The 27,183-nt window shown below is 41.8% G+C and overlaps 2 protein-coding genes across 11 annotated transcripts in view; both read left to right on the top strand.

Annotated features, from left to right (window-relative positions):
• The first annotated feature begins 366 nt into the window (after nt 1-366).
• Nucleotides 367-8,524, top strand: TLCD5 (TLC domain containing 5). Of its 4 annotated transcripts, none has more exons than XM_025465221.3 (3): nt 367-716; nt 2,882-2,996; nt 5,150-8,524. In XM_025465221.3, exon 3 carries the CDS (start codon nt 5,254-5,256, stop codon nt 5,686-5,688), a length of 435 nt encoding a protein of 144 aa, XP_025321006.1. In that variant the 5' UTR covers nt 367-716; nt 2,882-2,996; nt 5,150-5,253; the 3' UTR covers nt 5,689-8,524. The 4 variants fall into 4 exon arrangements, with proteins under 4 accessions (XP_025321006.1, XP_025321005.1, XP_025321003.1 ...); XM_025465220.3 differs by having other exon boundaries at nt 2,822-2,996; XM_025465218.3 differs by having other exon boundaries at nt 599-716; nt 2,797-2,996.
• Nucleotides 8,525-11,284: 2,760 nt separating this feature from the next.
• The window catches only part of ARHGEF12 (Rho guanine nucleotide exchange factor 12), a 151,101-nt gene continuing 135,202 nt past the window's right edge, over nt 11,285-27,183 (top strand). For 4 of the 7 annotated variants that reach the window (XM_025465217.3, XM_025465214.3, XM_049109865.1 and 1 more), the window contains exon 1: nt 12,282-12,502. In XM_025465217.3, the coding sequence (XP_025321002.1) occupies nt 12,471-12,502 (32 nt within the window). In that variant the 5' untranslated portion in view covers nt 12,282-12,470. Of the gene's footprint in view, nt 11,315-12,281; nt 12,503-27,183 lie in introns of those variants that run through there. The other 3 variants (XM_049109866.1, XM_049109869.1, XM_025465215.3) reach the window with 3 other exon arrangements.

Below are 27,183 nucleotides of genomic sequence, written 5' to 3'. Positions count from 1 at the left end.
TACCATCCCCATTTTCTGTTTGAGAAAACGGAGACGCAGAAAAGCTAAGTAACTTGCCCCAAGACACACAGTCGAGCGCCCAAGCCGGGTTTATTTTGACGCCTTATATCCATCCTACCGCCAGGTTGGTGACAAGGCCGTAAGGAAGAGGAATTCACTTGGAATTCCCAGGCCTAAGCACTTTGCTGGCAAGTTAGTGATCTGTGCGCTTGTTGCACGAGTGAGACTCAGAGCGTGCGGGGGGCGACTCGGTCTCGGCATCTCCCCGGCGGCGCCCAGTAGGGATGCAGGCGCTCGGTCACCGGATGGGCTGTCCCATTGTTGGGGGGGGAGGGGGATTAGTCAAAGGAGCAAACAAGCAGGCCGACAGGGGCAGCGGCGGGCGGGCCTCACGTGACCACGGGGTGACCCGGCGCGCTCCGGCCCCCCGCGGCCCCCCAGCCCCGAGCGCGGGAGGGGGACCCTCCGGCTCCCTCCAGGGACGTCCCTCGGGCCCAGCTCGGGTTCTGCGCTCCGTCCTCCCGGCCGCAAGGTGCCCCCAGACCCCCGGCTCCTCTTCCGCCGCCGCCGGAGCCTCGTCCTCCATCCCTCCTCCATCCCTCCTAGCGCCATCCATCCCTCCTCCATCCCTCCGGGTCCCCGCCGCTTCCTGCTCCCGGGATCGGCGCTCTCGGCTCCGGGGCCCAGGCGCCCGAGGCTGCCCGGCGCTCGGCCAGGTAACACCGCCCCACCCCCGGGCCTGGGCGCCGAGGAGCGGGCTGCGGGCTGCGGGCTGCGGGTGGGCGTCGCGGGGATGCCCTCCGGCCGGGGGCGCGGGCTGCGCGCGGAGCAGGTGCACGGCCGCGGTCCGGGGCGGTCCGGGGCCCCCGCCCCCCGCCCCGCGCTCCTCCTCCCGAGTCCGGCCCTGCGACCCGAGCGGCCGGGACCGATCCGCCGCCTCCATACCCTTCCGTCCTTTCACCCGAGAGCAAAAAAAAAAAAAAAAAAACCAACCCGAAATCCAGAGAGATGGAGTGACTTTCCCAAGGTCACAGACTCGTATCTGCCCCCTACAAACGTCTATTCTTTTATTTAAGTGTTTGTAAATAGACTACTGTTTCCTCTGTTCTGTTAGGGAATTAGGATTCAGGGAAGAGGACTCTAAAAATACTAATCAGCAGATCCAAATGAGCTGATCCGCATTACTGGCCGGTGACCCTGGCATTTAGAAGGAAATAAGCGAGGACGGTTCTTTTCACTCTGGGTACTTTGTATTTCTGGCCCTTGCTCTGAAAACTGGCCTAGATGTTTTACAAAATTTATCTCAGAACTCCTTGTCAGAACTGGGCCGGATTAGAGTTTTCAATCCTCTTTTCTTCTCTTTTTCCTTTTTTTTTTTTTTTTTAAACGGAGGCTCAAGAGGTGAAAGTGATTTGCCCACACTCTTAGGCCTAGTTAGAGGCACAGACAAATTTGGAACTCAGGACTCTGGTGGACACCTACTGTTTTCTTGAATAGAATCCTGATTTCAGATGAACTCTGTACAGAACTTGACCTTCATAAAGCTCTCTCTGGATAGCATTCTCGGGAGTGGTTTGTGTATTGAAGTGTGTTGGTCCACGGATACTATTTCACTTGTCAGAATAGGGTTAAGCAATAAGGGTAGCCATGCAGAAAATTCCTGCTGAGATGAGACAGATATCTAAAATGTTTTTGACTTTTTTGTTTGTACTTTCAATAGAAGAGCTAACGAGTATTCATAATAACATCCTGGTTATTTTAAGATCTTAGTTCTGTATGGCTAAATTGACTGTTACATCATTCTTGGCTTGATATATTTGTCATCAGTAAAAATTTCAAAGTGTAGCTTTCTGACTTTGTTTTATGTTTTTTTTTTTTTAAATATTTTATTTACTTATTCATAAGAGACACACAGGGAGAGAGAGACAGAGAGACAGAGACACAGGCAGAGGGAGAAACAGGCTCCATGCAGGGAGCCCGACATGGGACTTAATCCCAGGTCTCCAGGATCAGGCCCTTGGGCCCAAGGTGGCACTAAACTGCTGAGCCACCCACGCTGCCCTGTTTTATGTTTAACTGAAGAACCACCTTAAGGATATTTGTATATCTCATCAAAAATTTCCCACTTATACTTCTAAATCCTTCTGCTTCCTCCTGGGTCAGTCTTTGAGTTGGATTTCAAAACTGAACAGAACTAGGATTTTTTTTTCTCTTTCTGAAATTCCTAGACTTGGTTTAGTTCGCTATTCTGGTTTACCTCAAGTTTCGATTTTAATAGATAAACCCATGACCCAAATCCAACTTCAGTTGAGTTTAGTATCAGCTTCAAACCACATGAAACTGCTGTGCGTCATATGACCTCTAGCAGAAACCACAGGTGGCGGTACTGTTTTTTTCACGAGAGCTTCTTGTTGGGATTTTTGAAGCCTGAACACATTATCTAATACATGTATTATATTACTCATGTTCATCATCCAAGGTCAGTGATCACTGGCGGGCTGTTATTGACATTTACTCATCATAACAACACGTTATATCAGGCAGCCTACCAACTCAGAATATAGTTCCTGGTTTTCAGTTTACAGCTCTTACCAGTTATCTCTAAGGAACATGGAACCAGAACCACAGCCACCCTTTAATAGAAGATCTTGGCTGTGTAGGTAATGAGAAGTGTTTCAGTGTAGGCAATGTTTTTGGACTATTCTAGAGTAGAAATGAAGATTATATGCAAATTGACTCAATGCTGTTTTCTTAGGGTACATACTTTGTTTTTCTGGTTTTGGTCTTTTCACATAGGATGGCATTAGCTCTGTGTCCGCAGGTGCTGTGCAGCTTGGGGGGCTGGCTCTCACTCTACATTTCTTTCTGCCGCCTGAATAAGCACCGAAGCTATGAGTGGAGCTGCCGGCTGGTAACATTCACCCATGGAATCCTCTCCATAGGCCTCTCAGCTTATATTGGCTTCATTGATGGCCCTTGGCCTTTTACCCACCCAGGTAGGTAGGAGACATTAGATGATTTTCTCTAAGGGATCTATAATTTGGGGGGTAGTCTTGGAAGGATGGGACACTTTCACAGAATTTGTACAATATTGAAGAATATTGAAGAATAATTACGAATTGCAATTTGTGTCAGGAGTCTTCATTTTTAACTCTGATACTGTATATGTCCCTATTTCTGCTTTTTGTAACTCTCTACTTTTAAAACAAATTTTAAATGCTTGTTACATTGTATGTAATCCACTGAAATATACAAAACATAAAGCCAATATTAACATCTTCCACCACTACCTCCAAACAGAAAGGAATGGACTGTATTACATATGCTTTTTGACAACCTGCAATTTTCACTTGATTGTATATTCAAAGGACATCTATGTATATAGGTTTTTTTGATCCTTAACCGTCATGTAATATTGTGTTGTATGGATATATCATCATTTATTTGACCAATGTCTCATTATTTGAGGCACCTATATTGATAAGCTGCTAGATGTACAAGTATTACCTCCTTAGAATAAAAAAGGTTGTATCCCCTTGAATTAGTTTGCTGGGGCTACCATAACAAAAAGCACAGGCCAGGGAGCATAAACAACAGAAACTTATGTTTTCATAATTCTGCAGGCTAGAAGTCCAAGATCAAGTTGTTGGCTGGTTTGGTTTCTTCTAAGGCTCCACTCTTTTGCTTGCCGGTGGCTTCTTTCCTGCCATGTCCTCACATGGTCTTCCCTTTTAATGTGTCTGTGTCCTGATCTCTTTATTTTATAAGGACAGCAGCCGTATTGGATTAGAGCCCATCCTAACAACCTCATTTTAACTGAATTACCTCTTTAAAGGCCTTTTCTCCAAATATAGTCACATTCTGAGGAATTTTGGGGTTAGGGCTTTGACATAAGAATTTAGGGGGTACAATTAAGGCCAGAAGTCCCCTAGGAGGGACACCTGGGTGGCTCAGTGGTTGAGTGTCTGCCTTTGGCTCAGGGCGTGATCCCGGACTTCCTGGATCAAGTCCCATATGGGGCTCCTTGCATGGAGCCTGCTTCTTCTGTCTCTGCCTCTCTGTGTGCTTCTCTCTCTGCCTCTCTCTGTGTCTCTTATGAATAAATAAACAAAATCTTAAAAAAAAATAGGTTCCCCTAGGATATGATTTTTTTGTTAATTCCTTAGATTTGGGATCCCTGGGTGGTGCAGCAGTTTGGCGCCTGCCTTTGGCCCAGGGCGCCATCCTGGAGACCTGGGATTGAATCCCACGTCGGGCTCCCGGTGCATGGAGCCTGCTTCTCCCTCTGCCTGTGTCTCTGCCTCTCTCTCTCTCTCTCTGTGTGTGACTATCATAAAAAAAAAAAAAAAAAAAGAATTATAAAAAAAAATAATTCCTTAGATTCTTTTTTTTTTTTATTTCCTTAAAATCGTATGTGGAGCTTCTGAGGTTTTCCTAAAACTATCAAACTGATGTGAAAGCAGCTATTAAGCTTTATGTCTTACATGAAGTTTTTAAATAGACTTGAATATGTCATGTCCTTATACTTGATTTTCTTGGGATTGGGAACACACTAATTTCTAGGGTTCTTTCTTTCCAGGGTCCACTTTAAAGAAGGGTGTGGTCACCAGTGTCCCAACAGTCTAACCCATTAAGCTAAGAAAAATTTTTTTTTAAGATTTTATTTATATATTCATGAGAGACACACAGAGAGAAGCAGAGACATAGGCAGAGGGAGAAGCAGGCTCCCTATGGGGAGCCTGATGTGAGACTTGATCCCAGAACCCCGGGATCACGACCTGAACCAAAGGCAGATGCTCAACCACTTAGCCACCCACCCAATCTCTGAGAAACTGGGATTTTAATTGAAAGGACAAAATAGCTCAATGTTATGCTGCTCCATAGAGAGGACACTGAAATTGTGGCTGGCGCTCAGGCCACACATTGAGATCGGATTAATCAAAACAGCATTTCCCAGGCCTGTGACATTACTGGGTTTGATCAAGACCAAGGTTTTAGATTTTACTCTTTCACGAGTGTCATTCAAAGTCACTGGCCTGCCTTTGTTTTTGCTCCCAGTGGCTCAGGAACGCTTGGGAGATGTTGGAGCGCTGTGCAAGGTAGCTCCATTCCCAGTGGCTCAGTTGGCTTCTGTCTTGGTTTATTTCAGGCTCGCCCAATACTCCTCTCCAAGTGCACGTTCTCTGTCTCACCTTGGGCTACTTCATCTTCGACTTGGGCTGGTGCATCTACTTCCAGTCTGAGGGGGCCCTGATGCTGGCTCACCACACACTGAGCATCCTGGGCATCATCATGGCCCTGGTGCTCGGAGAGTCAGGCACAGAGGTCAATGCAGTCCTGTTTGGAAGTGAGATTACCAACCCCTTGCTACAGATGCGCTGGTTTCTCCGTGAAACAGGCCACTACCACAGTTTCACTGGAGACGTGGTGGACTTCCTCTTTGTGGCCTTGTTTACTGGAGTGAGGATTGGAGTAGGAGCTCGCCTCCTTTTCTGTGAAATGGTCTCACCCAAGCCCAAGTGGTTTGTGAAGTTTGGAGGAGTAGCAATGTACGCCGTGTCTTGGTGTTTCATGTTTAGCATCTGGCGCTTTGCGTGGAGGAAAAGCATCAAGAAGTACCATGCCTGGAGGAGCAGGTGCAGTGAGGAGCGGCAGCTGAAGCACAACGGCCATCTCAAGACGCATTAGCCAAGCCTTTCTCCAGGTGATACAAGGGGTTTAGTCGGCCACGGGAACCGGTTGGAGACACGGCTATTAAAGAATCATGCTCACAACCAACTTAGCTTTCAAGAAAGGGCTAAACTCTTCAGTCAGCCTGGTCAGTTTTCTAGTGAAGCCCATACCAGTATTAAAGCACTAACGTCTGCTGTGGCCCAGTTGTAGAAAGTGAGAATACTCGATGGTAGTTGGAGTAAGTCAGCACCGTGAGATGAGCAATTGCTGCATTCTTTTAGCTTCTGGTGTCCCTGGGTCCTTTTGTCTCTGGGATGCCTGATGGCTAGATAGCTCAGGAAGGAATCTGAGAATTCCTTTGAGAATTTCTCCGAGAATTGACTTCTTGAACAAACCCTTATTCCTATTTTCCATGTAGCAATTTAAGTAAAGTCACCCCCTTTACTGTAAAGGGAGGGATTTTGGGGAAGATGCACTTCTGGCATTCTGAGCTTTGGATCAGGGGACTGGATGTGCTTAAAGAAAGGGAAAGAGTTGTGAGAAGGATGGTGGTGAAACTGGCTGTGGTGGTAGGTCACTTCTTGAGCCCCTCTATACCAACTGTTGAGGGTCCTCAAGACACACCCCCAGGTTTGGTGCTTTGCTACGGGGACTCACATGACCCAGAATGTTGTCAAATTCCTGGCTATGATTAGTTACAGTGTACAAAGAGAGCAGCCAAGGGACAAGGTGCCTGGGGAAGAGTCCAAGGGAAACCAGGCCCAAGCTTCCAGAGTCCTCTCCTACTGGGATCACCCAGGATGTGCTTCATTGCTCTAGCAACGATTTGGGGCCATATGTGTGAAATGTCCAATGAGGAAGCTCATTAGATGCTCAGTGCCCAAGTTTTTTACTGGGGGTTGTAGGCAGCCATTGCCTGGCATGTAGCAAAATTCCTGACTCCCAGAAGGAACATACATGTTCAGCATGAACCATTTTGTTTGCACAAACAATTTAAGCATGGTGACCATTATCAGCAATTCGTGGAGGGAGAGCTCCTGAAATCTACATTCCCAGATGCCCGCCCTTGGCCAACCTTGCAAGTTGGCCTTTCCAAGGACAGGAGTTCAGGCCTGCCCTGTTAACTCTTTTCTGTGCAAAAAGCAGAGAGCTAGAGCTTTGGATGAGAGATGAATGAGCTGTAGGCAGATTTACCGAGTCCTGCTGTACGGGTTCTGCTCTACCGGGAAAACTATGCCAATTCTCAGGGCTTTTGTGCATTAATCTCCCAGGCATGAGAGGCTGTGAGTGAATTCCATAGGGATTTACCATGTGGATTCCACTGTGCTTGAGATGGCAGTTCAAGTTTCAACTCTGCTATACATACTGCAAACCAGAACCAAAGACTGAGGTGTGCTGGCCGCAGGGTGATGAGGCTAATTAAAAAAAAAAAAAAAAATCATATACATTCCCTTTAGCCCTCTTTACTACCTTTTCTTTTCTCTGAAAAAGGTGCCACTGTCTATAAAACATTATGACAAGGCCGGTCTCGGAAGGAAACAAAATATTTCTTAGTGCAATAGTCTCGAATCTCACCCAGGAAAAGGGATAATGTAAGCTTAGAACGAGAGGTTAGGAATCAAGACTTTCTGGGTTCCTTTAACTAATTTGGCTACTCACCTGCCAGATCATTTGGGCAGGTCACTGGTGTACCCTTTGTCTCGGTTTAAACTCTGTTGTGAATGAATGAAATACCCCGCTGTGTATTTCACAGCGACACTGTGGCATTTTATTAAGGGGTGTCTGTAATGTAGGATGTCTATGGGGGGTGGGAAATGAACTATTATTTATTTATTTTATTTATTTGCTGTTTATTTGTTTATTTATTTGTTGTTTATTTGTTTATTTGATTATGGATTATGTTATTTAGACCACTGGGGAGCGATCAGCTCAGTGAGCAAATGTGTGGGGCTACTGAAGCCTAAGCCTCGGTCAGTAGGAAGTCTCTATCCATTCTGTGGTCCCTGGTCATACCTAATGAGTGGTCCATGTGCAAAATGGATGTCACTGGCCAGGCATGACGGAGCGTTGGAACCGCATAAAGTCATCGTGGGTCTAAGAAAAGCAGTTTCCAAGGCATGTTAACAGTGGGTCTTTTAAAATGACTGTCAGCTGATTACCGAGTTTTGTTGCACATGGAAATAATCTGACAGTAGCGTCTCCGTTCTCTTTTCTTCTGTGATCAGTATCCCCAGAATGCTGGTGAGCTTCTTTCCAGCAAAACTGTGGTCAACGTTGGATGCTGGGGAATGCTGATTTTAGCAAAAGCCTAGTAAAAAAGAGTGGCTTGGCGCAGGAGCTTAAAAAAAGAAAAAGCTGGCTCTTGAATTTTGGCACAGTGCAACCTGTTCCATACCAGACAAATGAATAGGCTTAATCTGGTACCAATTTTTTTTTTTTTTTTTTTTTTTTTTTACTCCTCAGAAGTGAAGGGATTGCAGATCTTGCTGTTTGAGGGGTACTCTCATTGGGAAATGTATGTAGGTTTCTTTTGGATTTTTGATTAGCCTAAATAATAAGAAAAGAAAAATGTTCATTTTGGCTTTTCCTGATGTTTTACCTAATAACTATGAAGGAACCTCCCTGAGAGAAAAATGGGACATGAAGGTGAGTCAGCAGTTAAGATGGGGAGTTTTAATCTTAGGTAAATGAAGGGCTAATTAACATGTGCTGTGGTCAGACAAAATGAAGTATTTTATTCATTTGCCTTTGGATTACTATGTAATAATTCCTAACGCTGCTCAAGAAAGATTTATATTTCAGTGAGATTTGTACTAAATTTTATAAAAATAAACAATTTTTTATCAACCCAGAGTCTGCCTTTATATCTTTATTGTGGTTTTGCCAAGCAATTAGGAAAAAAAGTCTTTTGGCTTGTAGAAGTGTTGACCCAAATTAATACTTCTCTGTGAAATACCTCTTATCTGCTCTTACCATCAACCATCCCTAATACTGTTTACTTTTTTGGGCAACAATCTACATACAGGAAAAGTTTGCCAAAGAGATAGGAAGAACTAAATTTCTTTAATTTACCACCTATTTGGGCAGCTGCCTTGAAGATTTAAAAAAAATTTTTTTAAAAGATTTTATTTATTCATGAGAGACACAGCGAGAGAGAGAGAGAGAGAGAGAGAGAGAGAGAGAGAGAAAGGCAGAGACATAGGCAGAGGGAGAAGCAGGCTCCCCACAGGGAGCCCGATGTGGAACTCAATCCCAGGACTCCGGGATCATGCCCTGAGCCGAAGGCAGATGCTCAACCACAGAGCCACCCAGGCATCCCGAAGATTGATTGATTGATTGATTATTTTGAGCAGTGTTAGAGGCAGAGGGAGAAGGAGGACCCCAAGCAAATTTCCTGCTGAGCATGGAACCTGACGATGGGGCTCAATCCCACAACCCTGAGATCATGACCTGAGCTGAAACCAAGAATTGGATTCTTAACCAACTGACAGGAACCCCTGGGCATTGCCTTGAAAATGATGTTGAATGGGTTCCATGAAGACAAGGGCCCTACGTTCTCTTCAGAACTGTGGTTAGAATGCCTAGAACAGTGTTAAGACATGCAGTAGGTCCTCAGTAAATGTTGAAAGAGTGGATAAGGATGTGGTTTAGAGTCACCACCCTGCCCCCACCCTCCAGGGGGGGAACCTCAAAGAGCATGTGCCATGAATTGTGTCCCCAGTGTCATTTTTTTTTTTTTTTTTGTAGGTAAGGAAGGAACTAATGACCATGAGGACTGTGTTCTACCTAGACTGGTGTGATTCTTCTCAAGGCATTCCATAGATAGAGCTTTTAGAGCAGTCTAGAGCTACCAACAGCTCTAAAGAGGCTTTCAGGGATGTTTTTACCATTAGAGCTTTGTGGGTGAACATAGAGATTTTCATCATTGAAAAAAATAGTTCTGGAATGAATAACCACTGGCTTAATTAAATCCTTTGCTTACCATCTTCTGAAGCTTTCCCACAGCAAATGCCTTCTTTGCTCACAGCTAGAACTTTGGGTCTGTTTAAGTTTGGAAAGATCTTGAAAGCAGCCTGCCAAGAGGTTTTGTATGCAAGGAAGAGAAGGTGAATTAGGAAACTTTCCCAGTTTGTTTTATTCCTGAAGCTCAAGTAGTGAGACATTCTTGAAGGGAAGAGGAGAATTCATTTTTTTTTTAAACGCATGATTCGATGAGTCATTGGGTCCAAATAATTTCATACCTACCCTGTAAATTATTAGAATTTGGCAAAAACATATTTAGCATGTTTAAGAAAGGTGTAAGTCTGGGGGTGAAGTCCACATTTTGGTTATTTTATATGGATGGAAGGAGCTCTCTTTCCAGTTAATAGGCAAAAAACCCCCACACAATTTAATTAACAGGAGTTCTCAGGGTAGAATTATGCTAGGGTACACCAGCAGGTGGCAATGTATCCTGGTCTGATCATTAGGAAAGTGGCTTGGAACCTTAATCTGCTGCTATTCTTTCCCAAAATAAACATTACAAAATTAGCTGGCTGTGCCTTGAACTTAAAAAAAAAAAAAAAAAATCAAGCAATAAAGAGTCATCTTTGGCCTCTGTTTATCTTTTCCTTTTTTTTTTTTTTCCACCCCGTCCTAACGTCAGCCTTAGATCATGCATCTATTCAGGGATAATGATCTTTTCATGGACTGTTGCGGGTTGACTTTTTAGAAACAGCATTAAGAGGTAACTGATTTCCTCTCCGCATCCCCTCTTTATCAAATTTGCTTTACCACTTGATGGCCACAACGAGGCTGAGGCCCCCCACCCACCCGTACAGGGCTGAACTCATGAAGCCCGAAAACTGGTAAAGGGACAGCCAGAGTGGACGTTGGCAGGCAGAACTGAACTATTCTGTATGTGGTACTTAAATTGTTACACTATGGGATTATGCAATCATAAAACTAGATGGATATCTAAATGTACCCGGTAGGAAAAAGAAAAAAAAAAAAAAAGATAGAGGAGAACCCTTCAGAGACAACTGCAGCCCTTTCTGCTGGATAAATACACTTCATTTGCTGCAGCACCATCTCTGTCCTCCGCAAGCTTGTGAAGTCGCTTTGGAAAAAGCATCATGCTTTCTCCATCTGGCAAATCATACATTTTTTTTTTAAAGATTTTATTTATTTATTTATTTATTTATTTATTTATTTATTTATTTATCTATTTATTTATTGACAGGGAAAGGCAGAGAAACCTAGGCAGAGGGAGAAGCAGGCTCCCCGCCAGGACCCCCAGGATCACGACCTGAGCCACGCAGGTGCCCCAAATCATACGTTTCATTTTTGCCAAGGTAGAAGCAGGCTCAGAGTAATATTATACCAAGAAATCCTGGATCCAATTCCCACCCCCCCCCACCCCCACCCCCCAAGCCCCACACGCCTCCGTCCTCTAACTTCCCCTGGCAGCCAGCGCTTGTGCGCGGCGGCCCCAGACCTGGGACGAGGCCAGCAGGTGCCCCAGGTGAGCATCCGAGGCCAAACCCTCTCCCTGCAGGTCCAGGTGCCCGACAGCGTCCTTCGCTTCCAGCCGTCACCGTTCTTTACGAGCTATCAGAAAGTCACGACAAGTACAGCGCATTAAGGAATAAAGGTTTGCAGGGTAAGGGGGCCGGGTAATGCCCGAGGAGCCTCCCGTCCGGGCCCCTGGGGACCGGGGGCCGGGCGAGCGCTCTCCGGCGGCGTCTCCGGGGGCAGCCAGACTCCGGCGCGCAGCTCCCCGGGGCCCGGGGCCGACGAGCGGCGGGGGGGGGTGGGGGGCCTCCGCGCCCGGCCGGCCCCCGCCTCCCTCCGCCCCGCAGAACTACTTTTCCGGCGGAGGCGTCCGCGCGGCCCTGGCGCGCTCCGCAAGGCGCGGGGGAGACGAGGGCGGCGGGCGGCGGGGCGGCCCCGCGCGCCGCGGAGGGATCCCGGGTGAGGCGGCTTCCCGAAGTCAGAGGGGAGGAGGCCAAAAAAAAAAAAAAAAAAAAAGAGAGTCGGCGGCGGGGGAGGGGAAGAGCTCGCTCGCGCTGGACGCGGCCGGGGCCGGGAAAGACAGAACCGGAACCGGAACCCGCGCGCGCGCCCGCGGCCGTCGTGCGCCCCCCCTCCGCCCCCCCGCGGCCTCCTCCGCCCGCCGCGCGCGCTCCCGCGAGAGCTCCGCGACCCCGCGACCCGGCCCCGCGCGCCGAGTGGCCGCCGCCGCCGCCGCCTCCGCCGCCGCCTCCGCCGCCGCCGCCGCTCTCGAGGCCGGACCGGACGGGAACCTCCCGCCCCTCGCGGGAACGGCCGCCTACCGGCGCGTCGGGGAGGAGCCGCCGCCGCCGCCCGCCGCCCGCCGCCCGCCGCCCGCGCCGACTGCGGAAGAGTCCGGGCCTCCCGGGGATGGGGAGCAGCCCGCGGCGCTGAGACACCGGCTTCCCGTCCCCTCCGGCCGCGGGAGCCCTGCCCCGGAGCCCCAGGCGGCGAGGACGACGGCAGCGGCCCCCGGGCCGGGGGCATGGAGCGGCGCGAGCCCGGCGCAGGGCGGCCCGAGCCGCGGCCGGCGCGGTGGCCACGAGCGGCGGGCAGCCCCAGATAGACGGCCCGCCCGCCGCCCCGACCTGCTCCCTCTCCCCGACCCCTTCCCGCCGGACGTCCTCGATGACTGCATGGAGTCTTGAGCCGGACTGCGGCGTCGCCTGCGGAGTCGGGCCTGGTCCCAGGGCACGGGGGGTGGGGCGGAGGTGTTCCGTACCATGCAAGTTGGATAGAAGGAGGACCTCTCGCCACGGGCCCCAATGAGCGGCACACAGCCCACTATCACCGACAGGTGGGTACGCGGCGCCCGGCCCGCCCGGCCCGGCGAGCCCACGGCCCCCGACCGCCCCCGACCGCCCCCGACCGCCCTGCCCGGCGCCGCTGACAGGCAGAGCAGGGACGCGCGCCCTGGAGCTCCGCAGTTAGTCTGGGGCTGCTGCCAACTTACCCACTCGATCGAGTTTGGAAATGTAGCTGCTGCTGCTTCTTTTTTTTTTTTTTTTTGGAGAGAAACTTTTCTCCAGATTTGTCCGCGGATGGGGTAGGTGCACGCCACGGTCGCGGCGCTCTGTGGGGCGCGCGTGCACTGGGATCCGGCACTTCTCTTGGAACCCAGGGGAAGGTCATTTGGGGTGAAGGTCAGCGCCCGACCTCGGCCGGGGGTATTGGTGCATCACCTATCGGTCTTCCTCCTGCCCCTCCCCCCCCCCGCCGTGGTCCCCCCAGACGCCGTGTTTAGGTTCTAGGAATTGCCGTCTGTGGACTTCGTCCTGAGACGGCTGCAGGATGATTTTTGAGCTGGCTCTTCTTTGAATATTGAGCTGCGTAGTGTTTATTATCTAATCATTTTCCAGAATGTTGAAATTACTAGTAGATCTCAGGCTCCTGATGGAGCTTAAAAAAAAAAAAAACAGGTGGGGGGGGAGGCGAGGGAGAGTCATGGGGTTTGATTTTAATTGTTGCATTTTTCGTATTTCATCTCCCAGAAGCTTTTGCATTCAAGAGATACAAACCCTAAGCGAATTAGGTAGTTAGAAGCATGGCAGGTGGATGTGCTGAGTTCTGTGAGTCCTTTCTGCTGCTTATCTGTGTTGCCTGGTGGTTGGTGAATTGAGCTCAGGCTATGTAGTTTTAAGTGGAGCTTCTTTACTCTTAGGGGTTATTCTTTGGAATATTGGTTTAAACAGTAAATTCCTTTTACTGTATTTTATTTCTCAATTTCATTATGACCTTGTATCCTGGTTCCAAATTTCAGCCAGTCTTTTTTTTGTTTTTTTTTTTTAAGTCCGTATTCAGACTATTACATCATTTAAAAAAAAAAAAAAGATCAAATAACTGAATTAGGGGGGCAAAACAAAGCACTTTGATGAAAAGTGCAACAATAGTGCTCTTGCAGAAAATGTGGAGTTTCCTAATACAGAGTTTCACCCAATGGTCAGACTCATTTGTTGATTTTAAAAGGGCCAAATTCCATTATCATACCATAACAGCTACTCCAGAAACAGAACTTCCTCTTCCTGTTGATGCTTTCCAGTGTCACGTGAATGTTCACCTAAAAGATTCCATTAAATATTTAAACTATATTCGTTGCGTATTTTTTTAAAATTAATTTTAGTTTTCAACTTTTCTGATTGTACCCGTAACAACAAGTAGCAGCAGTGCTTATCTTTAATTTCTTTCGATCATCCCCATCCCTTTTCCTTTCAGGGTGTTTTGCTACTGAGAAATCACGTTGTGTTTTTATTTTCCTGGTTCATTCACTTCTTGGCCTCTGTATGAGCCTTTAGACAAGAAGTCTTATTAGGGACTAATGTAGTATTAGTAGTTTTTACTGTGGTACTAGGGGTGCTTAATTTTGTAGAAACAGAACCAAGGGTCACTAGCTCATTTCACATGAGAACCACTTAATAATAGTGCCCACTTAATAACCTTCCTCTCTGCTTCTCAGAGATTTTTTTCCTTTTTCTATTATCTTGAAATTAAATCTTGGGACTTTTTTTTTTTTAATAAGTTAGATGAGATACAGATATACAATAAATATGTAGTCAGTGGATGTCCTTTGCCAGGCCCCGTGCTAAGCACAAAAGATTAAAAGACGAGTATTCTAAGTATAAGATGAATCTGCAAATTGGTTTGGGTATTTATGTCCTTGAATAAGTTCAGGTGTTGGCTGATGTTACATTTTAAAAAAGAAAAACACCTTTAAAAACCACTTAATTTAGAATGCATTGCCAAGACATTGTGGATACCCGTATCTTAGAAATTTGCTACTAGTTTTTTTTTTTTTTTAACAAGATTATTCTTAGGTGACTATTACATTTTCTTTAAACACATCTTACTCTGTAGATATCAAGCATCCATTTGCTGGCTAGGAGAGTAGTTGTCCCTGATTTAAATATATGTTGGGGTGAAATCCAGAAGCGCGCCAGTTTAGTGTTATTTTTTTTCCCAGGGTACCTTAACAAAGTTATGGGTACAGAGTAGTTCTTAGCTGCTTCTCTGCTATGTCTACCCCATTCTTGTTTCTCACTGTCTAATTCCAGTGTACTGTAGGTGTATTTTGCTGATTCTAGAGCTATTGGCAAATTAACAGTGCCAGTGTAGCTTTTTAAAGATCCTTTCAAGTTTGAAGTACTGTATGTGGTATGGCTTTGTTTGGTAGAGTGTGCAGACCCACCAGGCCAGCTGTGTGAGTTAGAGTTCTTTCATTGTGGTGCTTCTGACTACAGAGTCTGTCTGTCCTCATTTGAAATCAGACTAGCTGGTTTTGGGCGTTGTTCTGTTTTGCAGTTTGTGGCAGGCGACACATGGCTGAACAAGATAAGAAGGGTTTTATTCTTGTGTTAGGGACGTGCTGGGGCTGGGATGGAATTCAGCTATGTTTAGGCTCTGATTGGTCACTGTGGATACTCAGAACTCTGTTATATCCTGTTATTATTTTACAGTTAAATTAACACAGTCATTTTATTCCCTTCTCTTCCTCTTCATCTTCTATTCCTCAGACCCCTCACCCCATTTCCCCCCTTTTTAAAAGGTGTACTTATCAATTTAAAATCCAAACTATGTTTATGGTAACTGCTGTTTTTATACAGTGTATCTGAATAGTGTTGTGGTTTTGTTTTTTTTTTTGTTTTTTTTTTTTGTTTTTTAAATCTAAGCAGCTAATGAATACCATCTAGTGTTTTGCTTTGTAACTTCTGTGAGACGTATAGTTTTCCACTTTTAGAATCAGCACTTGAAAAGTTGTATTAGCATCTGATCGCTATTTTTCAGTTTGCATCAATTGCTATATTCAGTCCTAAAAATACATCCTAATTCTTTGCAGTCCTCTTAGGTGCCTGTCTTCTGTTCCTGAGAGAACAGAAGACAGTTTAGGGGGTCTTATGGCACTTGGAAATTCTTCTGAGAGAGAGAGAGGAGAGTGCTCTTTCAGTGGACTCCCTAAACCGTTTCAGGCTAGATTCTAGAACAGTGAGTTTTCAGGGACGATACAGGTAAGGTTTTGTTATAAGTGTCTTACTTGAAATAAATGGATCTTTGTCTGGTCTAGGACTTAGGGGCTTTGTTGTTCTGATTGACAGATAAACAAAGGTTTTTAATATATTGGCATTTTCTTAGTACTGAGTTCAGGTCTAAGCTTGTTTAATTGAAGCAAACTTTTGGTGAGTATGCAAACTTGTGACTTTACATGTGTATACACAGTAATTGGCGTTTTCATCCAGGATACTTTTTCTGCCATCATTGCCATATAATGCTTTTGATTAGAAAACAAAACTAAACAACTCCTGTATGTGTGCTGTTTTCAAGTTTATCTGAGTCATCTGCAAGGTTAGGTTATTTGTAACGTTTACTTGTAAAGTCGGTCATTTGATAAATACAAAATTGAGATTAGGGACCAGGATCCCAGAGCTAGCTTTGTATTCAGTTTAATGTTCTTTTCTCCCAGTACGGTATAAAATCCTGATTCATATAGACGTGCAATAGTACATTCACTTGTACGCTTTTACATGAGTCAACAGATACAGTACAAAGTAAACTTTTTAAAAAGTGCAGAGCTGTCGTCTTCCTGATTAATGGTACATTTATAAGATGTTCGTATTTGTTTAGTGAGGTGACAAGAGAATCTATTTGAATCACTGTAAAAATATGGTAACCTGGTAATGCTCCCTAACACATTGGTGGTTTCTCGTTAAAATGTAGTAGATAACATTGAGTTAACATACAGGATTTTTTTTAACTAAGTTTGGAGTTTCAGTGAAATTTGAGGCAGACATTGATGAAATCCATAAACGGTGGATTTTACATATTTTTCTGTGGAGCATTTTGATTCCAGAGAAAACAGTCAGAAAATCTTTGAGTAAACATATGTGGTGGCCTCTTCTGAAAGCCATCTCGAAATGGGTATGAATTGCCAATCAAACTGGTGTGGGTCACAGAAAGCAGGATATTTTAATGGTTTTTCGAGAGGTCATCGGAGAGACTTTTATATCGTGGCTGTCTGACAAAATTACTAGAAATGTTTCTTATCATGTAATTGTTTATCTCCTAGAAATTGACCATGTCACATTTTCAGGAACAGGGAGCTGGAGCATAATAACTTCTTTCTGTCTCTGTTAAAACTTGATGATGTTTTAAAGCCTCATTTGAAGACATTCTCTCTTCTTCCCTTTGTCCCTGTCTCCTTCCCTTTGTCCTCAAAATAGTGACATTTGAACTGAAATTTTAAAATGAGCAAAATTATAAATATTTTGTTTCTTTTTGAGTAAAATACTCTCATGTATCTAACAATATCTTATTATAGTGTAATTCTTTAACACTTGCAATATTTTCACTCCACATAGGGCAGATCATCCTTAACATTTAGACAACTTATACTGTTTTAAGTCAAGATTATAAAACTGGAAAGGACGATTTTAACCTAGATCTTCTGACTTTCAAGTCCTCTTTCTACTTTAAATTATTGTCTTACTATGTGTATTATTTTTTCTGTCCTACTTTACTTTTGTAATTTTCCAATCTGGCCAAGTTAGAGTTGGATTTTTCTCTTAGGGGATGCTTTCTAATGCCTTACCGTATTCTAGAGGGTCAAGTTCTCGGCACTTCCTCACGAGACTGAACAGTAATCTGATAGATCTAGTAGTCAGGAAGTTTTTCCTGATCTTTAGCTCAGACTTTTAATTTGTCCTCTTACTTGTATATACTTGCTGTAGCAGGCTAAATAATGCTGTCCTCCCATGTTGTGTTTATACGACTCTAAATGGTTCAGACAGTTACCCAGCACCCTTTCCCTACCCCCACCCTTATTCTTTGCTTTGCAAAGTTGTATGTTCTGTTGATTTGTTGTCTAAAAATCACCCTGTCCCTCCTAATGTTTTATTAGCTTTTCCCTAATTGCTCTCTTAGTGCAGAGGTTTTTTTTTCCCCCTTAGATGTGCTCCTAGGACCAAATATAGTATTCTGTATTTTATCTTTACCCATATTCTAGAGCAGCAAGTTCCCACTTTAAGTTTAATATAATTCAGGGGGTCTTCAGTTTTCTCTAGGCATAGCCCAAAATTAGGGCTAAAGAGATTCTCAAGTTTATTTTAATTCACTTTTATGTTAGTTTTTAGAATGGATATGGGAGATGTTGGGATCAAATAAATTTATACGAACAGCATAGTTACTAAATCAGCTAAGCAATTACTCGCGTTATAAAAGGCTTCTTTACAAAGTGATTCTTTAAAATATGAGTGCCCCTAATGTAACAAGTGTTATCAATTATGTGACAGATGGGTAGCAAACAAAAATAATAAGTGTTAGGAGCCATCCTTGGTTGAAAATCAATCAGAAGTGAAGATAAGACATCTCTGAACTTGTAAGTAAATGAAGAGATGTGATTGTAGCTCTAAATTATCTGTCGCAATGTGGTGATACATCTGGAAGTTGTTATTTTTTAATTTTTTAATTTTTTTTGCAGTGGTTTTTCAGTCTCACCTTAAATTGTATGTCACTTTTTCCATTTCTTTTGTATATTGAGTTTTACCTTTTTTTTCTGTCCCCCCCCCACATATGAGTGAAAAGAACTTGACCTGAAAATACTTAGCATTATTTTTCCAGTGAAATACACTATTGTTAAAATTAACATAACATTTTACTTTTTTGCCACTGTATTTATAAGCACTGTTACTAATGATGAGACCATAAAAGAAGGAAAAAGTGCATATTTAAATTATAAAATGCATAAGAGTATAGAACTCTTGAATATTTTATTGGTAGGATTTTTTCATCGATAGCAACTTAGTTTAAAATTATTTAAATAGATGTCTTTGTTCTTTTGTATTTTGCTAGTGATTTTGTTTCCTCAAACTTTAGAGTTTTGGTGAGATGCCAAAGTTAGGGCATTTTACTTTTTCAACTGAGAATATGTGGAGTACCGAGATAGCCATATACGAAAGATTTTGTGAGACAGCTTCTAACTCCAAGAGAACCTTATGAAGCTAGTGCCTTAGGATAATTTTTAGCTTTTTGATTCTGTGCAGGTACCACATGATGGTCTGAAGGTCAGAGGCTTTGCCTGAATTGCACAAGCATACATTATTGACTTTCAGGAAAAGAAGAAATACACTATGTTTACCTTATTGAATTAGCATGCACCAATGCAGCTGACAGTTTAGATTCATACCAAAACAGGATCTTTTACTAATTCAAAAGCTGAATCTTGGTTTTTGAGATCATAGTCACATGATAGGCCTGGGTAGCTTCCCAGTGTTGAAAGACAAGCCAATCTAATGGCCAATGAAAAATTAGATTTCCTGTCTTGGGACTATGAGTAACAATTCATGAAAAAATTCACACAAAAAAATTTAAGAAAACCTGGTTTACTCAATGCTTAGCAATTAGCCACTTGTTACACTGCTTTTTCTTTAATATTGTAAAGCCTGTTGTATGTAGTCATTTAAAGCTATTGCTCAGAGACTACAATTTTGGTCAAATATTACATTTAAATGCTGATGTTAGGTTCACACCCTCAAGATATCAAAGAGAATTTTGTAGGTAGTCTTTGGTTTTAGAAAATGTAGATTTGGGCAGCTCTGGTGGCTCAGCGGTTTAGTGCCGCCTTCAGCCCAGGGCGTGATCCTGGAGACCCAGTATCAAGTCCCACATTGGGCTCCCTGCATGGAGCCTGCTTCTCCCTCTGCTTGTGTCTCTGCCTCTCTCTCTCTCTCTCTCTCTCTCTCTCTCTCTCTGTCTCTCATGAATAAATACATAAAAAAATCTTTAAAAAAATGTAGATTTTATATAGTTGAAAAACTGGAATTTCATTGTCTTCTGAAGATGTTACATGTGAAATTGAACATGTAATGCAGAAGTTGGCTGGTCTTGTCTAGACAGAATAACAAGTCCCTCAAAATACAGATTGTTCCCAGCCTACAGTGTTTGACTTCAAGATAATGCAGAAGTGATATGCATTCCGTAGAAATGGTACTTTGAATTTTGATATTCTTCTAGGCTAGTAGGCAGTACCAGTACTCTCTCTTGATGCTGGTTAGCAGCAGCAAGCCCCACTGCTCTCATCCTTATGATCGTGAGGGTAAACAACCAATATATTTAAAACCATTCTGTACCCATATAATCATCCTATTTTTTACTTTCAGGACAGTATTTAATACATGAGATATCTAACACTTTATTATGAAAGTGGTTTATAGGGTTGTCTGTTAGATGATTTTGCCCAACCTTAGGCTGAGAGGTGAGTGTTCCGAGCACAGTTCAGGTAGGCTTAGCTAGGCTGTGATGTTCAGTAAGTTATATGTATTATGTGTGTTTTCAACTTATGATATTTTCAACTTACAGTGGATTTTTTGGGATATAACTCCATTATAACTTGAGATCGATGTCTACATTTAAATGTATATGGAAAGTCTCATGAAGGGGCTTAGACATACCTTTCCATAGATTTTAGATGGGTTATCTTCCTGTGTCCCACACACAAACTGGTATGTGGTTTGCCCTGTACAGTCTCTGTGGTTTATTCAGAGGAAGTGGTTCTTGTGGGTGAAGGTCTGATCTTTTCAGAGATTGTTGGTGGCACATGCACCGTCAGCTTATTTCCTGTTTTATTGGCTGTTTGGGCAAGACCTTCTCAGAGCAAGTACTGCTGAAGGGGTATTTAAACATTTTGTAGTGGCAGGATAGATGGTTATAATGTATAATATCTACCTCTCAGGTGATATGAGGGTTAAATTAATGTTTGTGAAATGCTTTGAGATCCTAAGATGAATAGTGCAGACCTATTCCTAATCATGTTTGCAAGTTGCAGCTATATTCAGATACTGCTCAAATTTGTGGAAAAACGTGTTCCTGCAATAAAGAATTGCTGTGTGGACCTTGACTTCTGTAACCATTCAAGTGTTGTTTAATCACTGTAAGAGTTACAGTTAGAATTTTTTCTTTTTCTTTTTTTTTTCTTCTCTTTAGAATTTTACCCTACATGGGTTAACTTAATGGAGTAGATACTTCATTTATGGAACTAATTAATGCTTTTTCACAAAACTTAATGGTTCGAACATACTTCTTCTCTAGTTTTTTTTTTTTTTCTTCTTCTCTAGTTTTAACTGGTATACTGAAATAATAGAATTTAGAGAATTTTTTTTGAGATCAGCGGCTGTACCACCCATATACAAAACCCTTTATTGGCTTTGCTGGAACCTTAAGAACAAACTGATTGAATTGCAAATGTCATACTTCTAATTTTTTTTTTTTTGGACCTTGCATACTGTATCCTTTGCCACTTTAGAAAATTAATAATTTTTTTTGGTCTATCTTTCAAAACATCCTTACAAGTACAGCAGTCTATCATTTTAATATTCTTCGTACCTAGTCCATAGTAGGTATATATATCAGTTTCTGCTAGCTTGTGTTACCGTAACACCAGCTTCAAATTTTAGTGGCTTACAATACTGGTTTATTTCTTGCTTACATTACACCTTGTCATCTGTGGATTGGCTGCAGCATTTTCAGAACCCTGGCTGAAGGAGCAGCCTCTGTCTGGGATATGTCATTTGCATGGCAGAAGGAAAGAGCAGGAAAGCTGATGCAAGCATGCAGTGGCTCTTAAAAGTTTCTCCTCAGTCATGGTGTACATAAATCATGTCATTGGCCAAAGCAAGTCAAATGGTCAGGCTCATTGTCAGTGTGCCAGGGATGAATATTCCTCCCACAGGTGGTGTTGCAAGTCACATAATGATGGGTAAGGATGTATAATTCTCTTAGGGGAAGGGGAGAGTAAAAAATTAGGGATGACATAGTCCACCATGCTTACTAGATGGGTTGTTTTCAATCCGTATAAGTTTTATTTTATTTTTTATTTTTGTTTTTATTATTATTTTTTAATATTTATTTGTTCATGAGAGACACACGGGGGCGGGGGGCAGAGACAGAGGCAGAGGGAGAAGCAGGCTCCACGTAGGGAGCCCGATGTGGGACTCAATCCTGGGTCTCCAGGATCACGCCCTGAGCCAAAGGAGGCACTAAACCGCTGAGCCACCCGAGCTGCCCAGTTTTTTTGTTTGTTTGTTTTGTTTTTTGTGGAATATTTCAAACATACACAGAAGTACAGAGAATAAAAGTATGATGAACCTCCATGTCCCCATAATTAGCTTCAATAATTATCAGTGCGTGGACAGTCTTGGTTCATCTGTTTCCTTGCCCTGCTTCTCCATCAGATTATTTTGAAGCAGTTTCTGGATACTTCACCCATAAATACTTCACCCATAAAAACTTCGTCTAATAGTTTGAGGTAATGGTACTAGGGACTGACAGGTGTCAAGTAGGAGAGGATGTTCATGGAGTGTATCTGCAATTTGACAGCCAGAAACCTGTTTTGATTTCATTTTGAGTATTTCTGGAGGAGGCTTATAGAGAAGAATGTCATCTGTTTTCCCAGAACCTCCTCTTCTCCACTTCAGTGTGTGTGTGTGTGTGTGTGTGTGTGTGTGTGTGTGTGTATAGCAGAAGCAGGTAATTAACCCCTGGAAAAAAAAAAAACATTGCAACAGATTTGATTTGCAGGAGGTTTCATTTCTCACTGAGCCTCTGTTGGAATGATGCCAACTGAAAGGAATCCCAGCCCTTAATGGCTCTAAGTGTTCTGGGAGTTCCCAGTGATGTTATTTACTTTGAAGGAAAAACATCAGAACCGTTTGTAAAAATCTTATATTCACCTATCCTATTTGCTGTGCAGAGAAAGGCTCTATCAATCTTTAAGGAGGTTCCTGAGATGATCCAAAAGTAAGGGAGAGAGTCTGTCCAACTGTGGTTTAGAAGTAATGAAAGCCACTTGCCACTGCTTAGGTTAGTTGTCTAAGGGATATAAAGCCTCCATTTTGACTCAAGACTTTACAGAGGTTATTATCACACAGTATGATACAATAAGTATACTTGTCATTTCTTCATTATGCATCCAGGATCATCAGCTTCACAGGAAATTCTTTGGGGAAAGTGTTATGTAATCAACAGTGGGAAGCAAATTAAACAGAGTCCCTTCATCAGTTTGTAGATTGGCAGGTGACAGTGAGGTGATCAAGGAGGATTTATCCAGACCAATGAATAAATTATATAAAACATGATGAAAGTACTTTATTTTAGTAGAGTCCTACTAGCTAATTTTGTTTTCTTGATGGGCTTCTTTCACTGTGCTTAGAGACACTTAGGTTAAAATTATCTTTCTAGGTATCAAAATGGTTCGTTTTCTTTAATTAAGTTATATTGTTAGTCTCATTTCAGAATCCGTTTAGTAACTGCAGTAGAAAATGCTTGGCTTGTAAAATCATTGGCTTGTAAATACAATTTTTATTTAAATTTGAGTTTTTCTTGGCATTCAACTGATTCTGGCTTTGGTTGCTTGGGACAATGTAGTCTATTTAAAATGTAAATAGTTTTTTCCCATGGAGAATAACTCTTGGACTTGGCCATTGTTCGTTATTTTTCTGTTGCATCACAATAGAAAAACATTCATTTTCAGAGATAATAATTTGTTGGTACCTTTGTCAGAATAATATATTTGTACTTCAGTTGTATTTGTTAGTTGCACAATTTGGGGAAAGGTTTGTGGTTTCTAGTTACTGTATTTACCCAGAAGCTCTACAAGATCAGAATTCTTTGGATGGTGTTTAAAAGTAAGTTGGGTGTGTTGCCTGGATGTGACTAATAAAAAGAAGCTTCTCCCCATGCAATTATTGCTTAGTAGGGTACAAGGTGCATTTTGTTTCCAAAAATAGGAATTAAGTAAAATATTATATGGATAAATATTAGCAATTATATTAATTTTGACTCCACTGGCAGCCTTCTTTTTGAAACTATCTTTGTCAGAAATTAAAAGTAGTTAAAAGAAAAGATTTCAGCTCTTAATTTTATATCTGTGTATCTCTGTGTGTTTAGCTTTTGTAAAAGAAAGCAATAGAAAGGAACTGATCGAAGATGATGTAGAAAAAAAAGCCTCCTGGGCTTAGTGTGTCAGACTTGTTCTGCTGCTTATTATATCTGGGAGACCATAGGCAAACCCTCTGCACAACAGTTTAGTTTTCTCATCTGTATAAATGAGATATCACAGTATCCTTACTGTGATAGTATTCCTTATCCTTTATATTTCAAGTTATAGGTTGTTTTTAGAATTAAGATACATTTGGAAGTGAGGAACAGGCCAAAGAGAGACGGTTATTTCGGTTCAGACTGAAACAATAACCTCTCTGGTTGCTGAATTGGTAAGACTTGTAGGCTTGGCAATCGACTTTTAAATCTGCCTTTGATCACTCAGGATTTGTTCAGTTCCCGTCTTTACAACATTAGGTCATTTACTTATTCATTTATTCAGTAAATAATGAATGCCCACTCTGCATAGGTCATTGCATTGGCAAAGTTACTTTGAGCTTCTGCTACCTGCTGATTTATATTTAACAATTAAGAAATTTACCTGTAAGAGTGATATCCATTGATTCATGCTGATGATTAACATGAGAAGTCACTTTTTTGGGGGTGAAATAGTGGTATGAAACTATCAATGGTGAAATTTATCTTGTTTTCCAAATTAAATTGTTCTGTCCCATCACATACTGTCCAGTTGTTTCCTTTTTATTTTTCAGTTTAATTATATTTTGGTGAGTTACCTAAAGTGAGAAGTGCAGTGTTTTTTAAGTTGAAATTTAAGAAGCTTTAGATGTTCGTTGCCTTTGAATAGAAGAAATCACATTTTTCTGATTAGGTATTGCTTTAGTCACTATTTGAAGGAGAACATCTCTCCTCATTAGCTACCTCTTTGAAGGTACTAGCAACTTTGTACATCCAGTGGTAAATATGTTGATCAGTGAAAGATTCTGGAAGCTACAGTAGTTTGTTTATTTAGCAAGACCGTGCTTAAATCCTGATGAGTTGCTGCACTAATGTTTTATATTTCAGAAAGGTGGGAAGATGACTGTGGGTGAAAAGAAATATTTTAAGGTAGGGGAAATTTAGTCTTATAAAGAAATTTGGGATGTGGTAAAGGATTTTATGTTTATTGAGTACATATTAAGTGCTCTGCACTGTTCCAGGAACTTTCTATGCATTGTCTTTTTTACTCTTTTAGCTGTGTAATTTAAATATTGTCCTCATCTTAAAACAGAGAAAAATGAAATTTTAAGACATGGATTAACTTGCATAAAGTCACATAGTTTTTCAGTAGAGGAGTTGGGATTGTGATTCCAATTGTCATTTTCTTTGGGCCTTTTGGTCTCAGGCTTGCTTATACTAAGTAAGATGGCTCATCTGGATCAGTCAGTTGATCTTTTGAATCAGTTGGATAAAGCCCAGAAAGTGGATTTTTGCCTTCAACACCATTAAAGTGTTGTCTTACATTATAATTTCATACTATATTTTATTCTTTTGTATTTTTAATCACCTATTTACTTACTCCCTTTTCCAGATTTCTGACGTGAGGCATTTTGTCTCATTTCCTCTAAAGAATGGCTACATTGTGTTTTGATTTCTTATTCATTGCTTTTAATATACACACATCTGTAAACATTGGATTCTTTTGAAGCCTAATATACATTGCTTATAAGTCATTTTCCATTGTAACTATTCTGAAGTTCTTTTAAAAAGTTTAAGGTCCATCTAAAACAAGATTTGTGGGTTTTTTCTTTTTCTTTTTTTTTGGTGGTGTGTGTGTGTGTGTGTAGAGTGTGGTAGGCACACAAAGCGGTAAGAAGGGACTCAAAGAATTGTTATATTGAGAGGAAGAAAAGGCAGCAAATGAATGATTTTAATGCTAGGTAATCAGGTCTTTGTGAAGTGTAAGTGATTTAAGCAAATCGGGTTTAAATTTTTCCTAAGTAAGTGGCAATGGGGATAATATTTTCTTTTTAAGGATTTCTTGTTATAGTAGTGATCTTCCCTTTATATTTTATCATTCAGTTTATATTTTCTACCACTTAAAGAAATGTATAAATATCCCTTTTATTCGAAAGCTCTAGATTTATCTTTTAAGCCATAAAGCAGTGACTTTTTGTTCATTTTTTTTGTGACTTTTTTTTGTTGTTACTGAAATTCTATGGCATGAATCATTTTAGTTCAGCCACTTTTTATGCTGTAGCATTGGAAAGAAAATTAAGAGATACTTACGTGTATTTTTTAGCCTAATCTTTTTTAACTATATTGTTGTTTTTGCATTTTCTTAATAACCTCAGAGAATCTAGAACAGAGGTAGGCAGATAGCTGATTCAAAAAAGAAGCTACAAACTAAATTTTTTATTGACTAAGTACTGTTTCTAGGTAGAGAAAGAGTAGGAAATTATAATTTGAGAATTTTACTTGGTTTAAAAGCCACAGAGAGGATGCATGCAAAAAAGCAATGCCCTTTGAAGCATTCTTATGGATGTGGAGACTTTTCTAGCCCTTAGGGAGATCTACAGACATCCGCTATGCTCAGTTCTGGGAAGCTGTTTTTTCCCATGCTTGCAGCCTCCCTGTGGGGTAAAGGTCTGTTAATTTTGCATAAATATTTACCATATCTCATTTTAGCTAGCATTGCTTCCTTACACTGTTGGCAATAAGGAAACCATTGCTTATCCAGCTTGAAAAGTTTACTGTTCTCAATATGACTGGTCTGGAGTATGTTCTGTTATGTTCTGAGGGTTGCTAAAGTTAAAAAATCAGATTGGAAAAAATAACGAGTAGGTAAACAACCAATTCATGGTCTATACATAATCTGGTTATTATAGAAATATTTGCCCATGCTTATTTTTTTTGTATTTAAAAATGAGACGTTTATTATCACATAAGAGTGTGATTCACTTCCATCCTATCACATCTAGTAAGTCAAATTATTGTCATCTTCATATATATGTTTAGATGATTTAGCAGTAGTTTACATTTACTATACGTTTACAACTGTTTTCTCACTTAGTAACAATAACAAACAGCTTTTGTTTATCAAGCATCATTCTCAATGCTTTATAGGCATTATATTTAATACACATAACAATACCACCAGGCAGATGTCATTCCCATTTTACAGATGAGGGGAATTTAGATTCAGTGACATTCATTGACTAGTCCAGTATTTCTCAGCTAGTACATTTTTGGAGTCAGGTTTCTAATCTAGGTCTTTTGACTCTTGGTTCATTGTATTTGCTACTGCACTTAATTATGGGCACCTATCATTTCTGTAAAGTTAGAATCCAAACGCAAATAGTATAAAATTCAAATATAAGAAGTTTCAGCCAAAGAAGGTTATTTAGTTTCTTTTAATATAATTTACAGCAGCAGTTTCTAAATTGTGTTCCAGAGAACATCAGGATCCTTTAATAGAAGTATAATTTAAAATTTTGCCAAACTGTCTTATTATCCCTACATTGTTTCAGGCTCCCAAGGCAAAAGGTGGAATGTAAAATGGAATCAATGTGTCATCACCAAACTTTTATTACTTTAAAAATGTCTAATCCATTTTACTAGTCA

The sequence above is a fragment of the Canis lupus genome, chromosome 5, assembly GCF_003254725.2.
Source record: "Canis lupus dingo isolate Sandy chromosome 5, ASM325472v2, whole genome shotgun sequence".
Classification (NCBI taxonomy): domain Eukaryota; kingdom Metazoa; phylum Chordata; class Mammalia; order Carnivora; family Canidae; genus Canis; species Canis lupus.
This window is presented reverse-complemented; position numbering and strand designations above follow the sequence as displayed.